Here is a 9103-nt window from a genome sequence, read left to right as displayed (position 1 = left end):
GGGAATTTCAAAAAAATACATACAGAGTGTTGTTTTCTAGACTTGCACAAAAAATTTACAATTTTTGCAGTCCGGACCTGGATTTTTTTGCTGTCATACATGCATACATGAAGTATCGTGAGTGCATTAACCCTACCAAATATGAATCCATTATTCCATTCCCTACCAAAGTTATGACATAAAGTAGTTTTGACCAAAAATCATAAATCACCCTGTATCTCAATAAAGAATGTCCAAGGAGCTATTTCTATAGGCGATCCTAGTTACCACAGATATCCTCTATCTCCTATTAAGCCATATCCCTCTCGTGATGCAACACCCTGTGTAGTATATTCTAAATTTTCGTACTGTTTTCTTCCTTCTTTTTTTTTTAAATGTTCCCCTAATTTTTTCCGTTTCGACGTCGACGTCATTCGATTAAAATGCTACACAACGTTCGTAAATTACAGCTCATTGCTAACTGGAACTCTGTTTTCCCCCCAAATAGGTATACCAGCAGCACTATTATTTTTTTAGACTACCCTGGAGACATCGATGTATTCACTAGATTTGTATTTAGATTGTTGCAGTAAGTATATTGATTTAGTATTTAATATCTTAATGAATGATTAACATATGGCTGAACCATTTTAATTGTAAATAATGTTGCTAACCTTCAAAGAAAGATGCATTTATGAATATATTTCTGCATTCCAATTGCTTCTTCACGTGTCTTTTTAAAAATCGATTTAATGTATATTTGGATAGTAAAAGAAATTATATTATATAGGGTGATTAACAAACGGTGACCAAAAAGAAACCTCGCATTCATTGGTATAAAGTTTTTATCTAGAACGCTTCGTTAATCTTAAAAAAATATTTTTAATTAAATATGTAATTTAAAAACTATTAAGTGCAATAACTTGAAATGGAGCAAATATATTTTTGTAAAAATTGTCCAAAATCTGAGGCATTTTTCTAAAATATAGATGCTCCAGTGCTGGAGATACATGGCATCGGTGGCATATTTCTCTAAACAAAATAGTACGCCACTGCTTTACGGTAACAATCATGATATTTTCGGATTCGTCTTTCAATTTTCTACAAATTACTAATCCCTTATATTTTTCGAAAAGAGCCGGATTTTCGAGTAAAAAACATGAACTGAAAACACACTTCGATATTCAAATAAAATGCGCTTTAAAATTACATAGTAGGATGCGATAGCAACTTTGACATTCTGAGCAGTTAGAAGAAAGAATAAATAATGCTTTTTATTAGATTTAAGCAACAATAAATTTCGAACAAATTACATTTTCGTTATTAGAAAGATGTGCGCCTGTGCTCGAAAAAATGGAGCATTTACTCAAATGAAATCATTAAAATGATGACTAACGTTATTAATTTCTGTATTCGAATAAATAACCGAATAATTAGTGTTTGTCATGTCATTTAAGTAAAAGTGTTTTCATTTCAGTTTTTACTCGAAAATAAGGCGTTTTTCGAAAAACATAAGAGAATAGTAATTCGTAGAAAATTAAAAAACAAATCCTAAAATATCATAACTGTTATCACCACGGTAGCCGGTCGAGCATGCGGTGGCAAGCATTTCTCGGCTAGACTTCCTATTCTGGTCCGGGTTCGATCCCTGGCGTCGGCACTGGCAATGTCGATGGATAATGGGTGTTTGTCCGCGTTTTTTCGAAAGTGTAGCCCCCTTTCGCACAGCCTTTGGCTTTGTATTTGGGGGTTGTCTCATTTCTGTGGTGTGTTTTACGTTTTTTTATATTTTACTGTTCCAAGATTTGTATTTAGGCTTAGCATCTTCGTGATAATGAAGTTTTGGTTAGAATATGTTTTTAGCAAGTTTACTACAAATGCACAAATAATTGTTTATTTCAATCACCAATCACCAAATAATAGTTTACTTTATTATAAAATGAACTACTAAATCTTTGAGGTAAAATATTCTTTAGGGCGCTTTTGCGTCATTAAATTATGTAGGAAAAATGTGCACTTAGAATTAGTAAACATGTTTGACAACTTTAGAAAATGAAGTATTATGTCAGATACATACATACATACATATTTGGAAATAAGTATATCTATTTTATTCTAGATGCGTTTTTCGCTCAATTTTCACAATAAAATCGGTCAAACTACTAATCATTACAGAAAAAAATATCGTCTTAATTATAAATTAAGTTTTTTATTTTAATCTTCTGCATTTATTAAATGTGGAACTTTCGCTTTTCGAAGTTTGAAAATAATGAGAGACATCATCTGTCATACGCGACTACCTCTTTCGTTCGGTCTTTAACGATGGACAATGAATTGGATTTCGCAGCCATTCTTAGCTTGACTGTTTTTGTCACTTAAAAAGAGCGGAGTTTTCACGATTTGCTTTCGGTAGCAGCAAACTTGAATCCGCCCAAAAAGGTAATAAATGTCTAACTAAACCCAATTCCTTTAAAAGACAATAAACGTCCACGAATTTCCGTTCTGTAATGCCGCAGAGTCTGTTTTTTCACTTCCATTTGTCGTACCGGAATGACATATTTATTTCACGAGTTAGTTCAATAGACCAACGTGTTACCTACTTTTAAAATTATATTTAATATTTTGCCAATTGTCTGCCTCTGATAGTTACAGGTGTATATCAAATTTTACGTTATTTTAAGGATATACTCTTTCAGCGAATTTTTAATAATTATCTAAAAATAATACTAATTAAAAAATATATACCTACCTGACATAAAATTAAATTGTTACTTTAAATTAATTTCTTTATGGGTTTGATCCAATGATCTCATTTAGCAATTTTTTTAATTCATATTCAGAAAGTATATACATCATAGTTAACGAATAAATAAAAAAAATTTCAACAATTTCTCCCTCAAAATAATTAATATAAACGGAGTACGGGAAAACGCACGGAAGCCATATTGTGACGTTACCCCTCGTCTAGAGCACATACTTGACTGTACCCCACATACTTTATATGATATATGTAGCTTTTGCAAATTTAAACTAACAAACTTAATTAAAAAACAAACGTTATTCCAAGTTTTCTGTATGTATGTATAAAATCTAATAGCTTTCTGCTATTTTTATGTTCATTTTTATCTTAGATCTGTAATATTTAAAAACTTATTATTTTCTAATTCTATTACTAAAATGTAGTTTTTATTATTGTTCAATCCTTTCATCCTTTAAATGGTTTAAGTATCTACTGTTGGATGGTGTACACTAGATAGAGCAAAACTAGAATTATAATTTCTCTAGCATTAGCATTAACACACTTGTGAAGTTATTTAATATAAAATAAATTAAACTATTTTAAACTTTTTCATGCAAATCAGAAACTCGAAGAGTTTTCCAATATTTAAACAATAAATTTTCTACGTTAACTTATTTGGAATATCTACAAATTAAAAAAAATTCTTATGCAAATTTGCCATATTTATAAGGAAAAGCATAAAACATCTTTCCTTGAGAATGTTACTTTTCTTCCTCCCCTTCCATTTGTTTCGAAACTTGATGATATATTTCTTGTTTCAGGTAAATCATCTTCAAAGAGAAATTGAAATTACTCAATTTGGCGGCAACACCCCAGATATCTGAATACATCTTCCAATCTGCACATTGCGTAATACGTAGGTATACTTAAAAATTTTATTTTAAATTAGGTGCTTCTAGAATTTCAGTTAAAAATATATTTTTTAAATTTAATCGTTATAAATATATGAACATAGGTTGCTAAGTTTTCCACATAGATAACGTTATCATGAAACTTCTCACAATTGTTCTTAAAATCGTAACAGGGTAATGTTTTTCTTTTTAAACTGCGCATGCGCGCTGATAGAGATATTTAGTGATATGTGGTTGCCAGCATTGCGTTGCGCATAACCTCCTCTATAACCACATGTTCTTGGATTATTGATAACTCATATAGTGTTAGTGATATTATTATCTGAGTTCATCGTGTTTAAGTGTTAGTGACGATTTTTGAAATGTGCGATTTTCTGGAACAACGATGCAACGTAAAATTTTGCTTTAATCTGAGGAAAACTTAAACGGAAGCGTCTCAATTTTTTAAATAATCTTACGGAGATGATGCTTTGGATCATAAGCAATGTTACGAATGATTTTCACGATTTAAAAGAGATTGTCAGTCAATTGAAGATGATCTTCGACCAGGAAGACCTTGCACATCAATTGATGACTCCCGCGTTCAAGGTCAAAGATCTGGTGAATGCAAATCGCCGATTGACTGTCAGAGAAATTGTAGAAAAGGGTAGCATCTCAATTTGGTCATGCCATGAAATTTTAACTAGAAAATTCAACATACATCGAGTTGCAGCAAACTTTATTCTGTGCTTGATGACCGAACAACAAACAGAAAATTGTGTGGACGATCCAATGACGATGAAACATTCATTTGAAGGATCATAACGGGAAACGATAATAGGCTTTACGGCTACAATATTGAGACACAAGTTCAATCATGTCCAATGGATTGACAAAGGATCTCCACATTCCAAGAAAGTAAATCAGTCTCGATCCAACCTCAAAGTGATGCTTACTGTTTGTCTCCACTTTAATGGAATTGTGCATTTTGAATTCGTACCTCAGTGTGAAACAGTGAACCGTATGTAATATCAAAGTGTTTTACAACGGTTGCTAGAAAAAAACCGCAGAAAGATATACAACTCATGATTCTTGCATCATGGCAATGCGCCCGCACACTCAGCTTTGTCAATTTTTCATCTTTGTGCCAAAAATCAGATTACTGTAGTTCCGCACCCTCCTTACTCGCCAGACCTGGCTCCTTGCGATTTTTTCTTATTTCTAATATTAAAATCAGTACTGAAATGACGCTGAGAAAAGTGTGTCAATAGGGGACGGGAATACTTTGAAGGAAACAAGCAACAATAATGTATAAAATTTATAATAAAGTTTAAAAAACTGGAGTTCGGTTATTTTCGGAACAGACCTCGTATATCATTAAGTATAACAATATACATAAACTTTGAATTGTGTAAATACGGAAGTCAAAATTGTGAATTACTATAAAAAATTTTATTCACATATATCAGTGTCTTTTGTGAACCATTGATTGGACATTTTACAGCAACCTTTTGACTAATTTTTGGCGGTAATTCCGCTCACCAAAACAAAAACAATATGAACAACATTTCCTAAAATTCCGAATTATTGTACGACAGATAATCTTTCATAAATAAACCATTTGGAGATAATACTTTTGTGCCTCTTAAGATTTTCCTTAGAATGCACCATTGGTGGTTGGAAGTTCAAAAACCATGAAAAAGTTGAGCATATTTCCAACACTGGAGCATGAATGAAAATAAGGACACCTAACATAAAGTTTTGCATAATTCCACTTTTTTTTTTTGAATAAAATGTAGACAGATGGATAGATTAATTCTATTTTATAATTAAGAATCGCCAATTTTTGCGAAATTTGAGCAAAATAATCGCTGATCCGTTGATATCGAGTGTCTAACATTGTCAACTCAAGAAGCCTCATAAACTATACCATATACTTTTTTCTTTGATCACTGAAATCCGTCAGATAAGGGAACTGGGCAGAATCAAATTTGTCTATAGTTTTATTGGTACTTTATCAAAAACTATATTTCAAGGGATATTTTTGTAGTGAAGTAAAGCCTTTAATAGTCCATTTAGAATATCTCGATACTCTTGTTTTTTAAATATTTTGACAAAAGTGATCAGCTCTAAAAGTTTATCCCAAAGTCACTGTTAGTATCGACAGAAATGTTACGAACAATGTAATTATTTCCTAGTATGCACAATGTCTAGGCATAATGACTGGATATTAAATTATCTTTCAATCAGATCAAATGATAACCTATTATACGTGATATCATTATTTTGTTCAAAGTGGCAATTAAAGAAACTTTGGAAGAATTTCATCGAAGCTAATTACGGAAAATAAGACTGAGAATCTTGGCAAAAGAAATGATCTTCTTTTATTCAGTTTTATAAGCACACTAAGTAAACAGTTATCGGTTCTCCCATATCCTTAGCTCTGGCAAACATTTACATGCAAGTCTTCGGAAGAAATATCTGCAATCAGCAACTCTAAAGCTAAAATGTCGGTTCAGATATAACTGGACTTATCGACATAATTACTAAACAATATCACTAAAATATGTCAGTTTCACTATAAAACTAGAAGAAAATGACTCTTCCATTTACAGAAAGCCAACCCTCAGGAATATCTTGGACAAAAATAGATTGAAGTTGTAGAAAATTTTCGTATAATTTCAAAATTTAAAAATACTATAGAGTGTTGCATTTCGAAGATGCAAGCCAAAAATATGTTTTTTGAAAGAATACCCTAAGTTGGTCAAAGAGTGACTTAAAGTGTTCGCCTAATAACCGATAGAATTATATGGCTTCAAAGTAAATAACACATGATATAAAATAACATTTGAAAATTTGTAGCAGGTACAACGTGGAATAAAAATTTATAACAACTTTTTAATTATTTTTTGATGTCAAATAGCAAGATAATACAGATGCCCCACAAGTGCGCAGCGCTATATCTTCAGCATTAGACAATAATAAAATTACTCAAAAACAATTTTTTAGAGTAACTGAAAACATCTTGATTAGCTGCCAGGTGTCGAGTTAAAAGTCATTCTTCGCACCGCCTTATTTGATTTGAGAATTAAATTAAATTTCGTTTGTGAAATGCAAAGACCGGTTTGCGTAACAAAATATCTCCATTTCTCAGCTTTCCGCTTTGTTTGCACCTAAAAAGGTTATATAACGGAATTTTCCAAACTTTGCAGGAATATAGACCCTAAGTAGAGCTCGATTGCTTTCTCGTTTCTGTATACATCAAATTTTTAATAAGATGTCTGGATACAAACCTAATACTAAATTTTAATTATATAAACAAAACGTCTTCTATTATAAATTCAGGAGACTCAATAAGCAAAATATTTTCTTGTGAAATTATAATCCACCTCGTCGGCAATGAAATAAATAATGAAATATATTTTGATCCCTTAATCCTGTTATCACAGACCTTATATAGTACCTGTACTTACATAGTATAACAGTGACGTTGCCATAAATTTTGGGGACCGATGACCGCTTCCTCTTGTCAAATCAAACAAAAAGAAATAAGGTTATAATAGAAATTCATTGAAGATATCAAAACTGATACGGTGCACTTAAACTTCAACCAATAACTAAGCAATTGCTAAACCAACAAAAGAGTTTTTAAATATTATGGAAAACAAGTACTTCACCCGCTATATGTCATGATCGGCATTGATTTACACCCGCAATCTAGTAAATAGCTCAGATCAACCACCAGGAGAGTCACCAAATGCAGACAGACATTACTTATTTAAAAATCAAATTTTTAAATAAGTAATGAAACAGCTTATGGAAAACGGGTTATATGCCCCAAGAGGCGTACATTCCCAATATCTAGCAAATAGATCTTACATCAACGAAGTCAGCAAACACAGAACAGTTTCGAACTTATTTATTCTCGTCAGTATTTGAATGCAGGAGCACATTGCTCTTGGAGTAGTAGCTTCTCACATTGTCATTATTTAAAAAGTTTATCCTATCTAGTGCGATCCTAGTCTTTTTGTACCAGGAGGTACGAGGTAATGCTTTGTGTCAGTAGGCATTAAGTAACAATGACATTTAAAATGTATCATATGGCATAGGTATGCATTAGATGTTATATCTCACCCACACTGAGAATTTGAAGCAGTCAACAAAAAATTATGAGGCGGTGGAGAAAATCTTCTTCCACATGCTTCGATAGATAATTTATAATGAAAACTTTCTTATCCCTTGAGTAAATCTTTAAATTATACTTATTTTTAGCTTCGTTGTTCTGCTAAGACTAATTCTAATAATGCCATGGCTTTTGAAAAATTAAGTTGGGAAAAACTCGACCGCCAAAAATTTTTAAGACGTGGTATATCCAAAAATAAATAAGGTTCTACGTACTTTGTTATACAGAGTATTTTTTAAGTACATATCATAACTTCAAGAGAGCATTTCTTCAATTATTTAGGTTGAAAAGTTTTAATGAATCTTGTAATGCCAGTGGTTTCTGAGGATGCCTGATGCAGATTTAACAAATTTGGGCTAATGGTTTAACTAACTAAAGGCGACATTTTTCCAAATTGGTACACCAATATGTCAACCAGTCACTACTGGAGATACGGGTAGGTGCTATAATTGAAAATTCAGAATTTCTACGTCAAGTTTTTTGGAAATTCATTCAGTTCATTTAGTTCTTAATTGCACGTCAAAGAAAGAAGATATTTATCATTTTGTTCGCGACATGAGTCATTTCTATGTTATCCCTTTTTTAAACTTATAATGATCTTGTGTTACAAATGAAAATAACTCCCAAATTTATCGCTTCTCTTAAAAAAAAATAAGTATTGTTTAATTAAGTAATAAGACATTGTTTTTTCCACATTTGATAGTTACGCTGTATTTAAAATAGATCAACTAGTTTCGGATATACATATACATATAGTAGGTATATTAAATGTATTCAAGTGTGTAAAGTTGTACCGAAGTAATTTGCAGAAAGGGTTCTGAGACATGCTGCACTGTTATTTTCCAACATTATTTTAATAAATGTATAATAACCGTCTAAATTAACCCGACACGGCGCGATGCGACATCGCATCGCGGGCTCACATTGCCGGGCTAGCAAATTGAAAGCTAGAGGCAAGAGGCAGTATACAGCCATCAGCCAGCGAGAGCAGTCCAGTCCATCGATAACGCCAGCAAAGGAAACGTCGCAGTTTAGAAGATTCTTCCAAGGCCAACTTGTGAGGAGTCCAGTCTCTCAGCAGTCTAAGGGTCCTGGTATCTGCACCTAGCCTTCCGTCAAATCCGCTTGTCCGCTACCATTCCGCTAACTCTGTTGTGCTTTGCCTTTGCCTCAGGGTGTCGCTTAACACCATACTGTTTCCAGTAATCATCAACTGCGCATAACCGTAGTCGCCTGCCACCGTCTAACCTTTAGCTTTATAGTAGTAGCACAGAATTGTATATAGTCGAGTAGTAGAGTAATATTTAATAA

General features: G+C 32.5%; 1 protein-coding gene across 1 annotated transcript in view; it reads left to right on the top strand.

The window, feature by feature from the left end:
* Nucleotides 1–3603, top strand: part of LOC111691438 — an 8563-nt gene extending 4960 nt beyond the window's left edge. The window contains exon 3 of the mRNA XM_023454272.1: nucleotides 3541–3603. Within this exon, the coding sequence (XP_023310040.1) occupies nucleotides 3541–3603 (63 nt within the window). The remainder of the gene's footprint in view (nucleotides 1–3540) is intronic.
* The last annotated feature ends 5500 nt before the right edge of the window (nucleotides 3604–9103 follow it).

The sequence above is a fragment of the Anoplophora glabripennis genome, unplaced genomic scaffold, assembly GCF_000390285.2.
Source record: "Anoplophora glabripennis isolate ALB-LARVAE unplaced genomic scaffold, Agla_2.0 scaffold198, whole genome shotgun sequence".
In the NCBI taxonomy this organism is placed as follows: domain Eukaryota; kingdom Metazoa; phylum Arthropoda; class Insecta; order Coleoptera; family Cerambycidae; genus Anoplophora; species Anoplophora glabripennis.
Note: the sequence above shows the minus strand (reverse complement) of the source record. Positions and strands in the feature narration are given on the sequence as shown.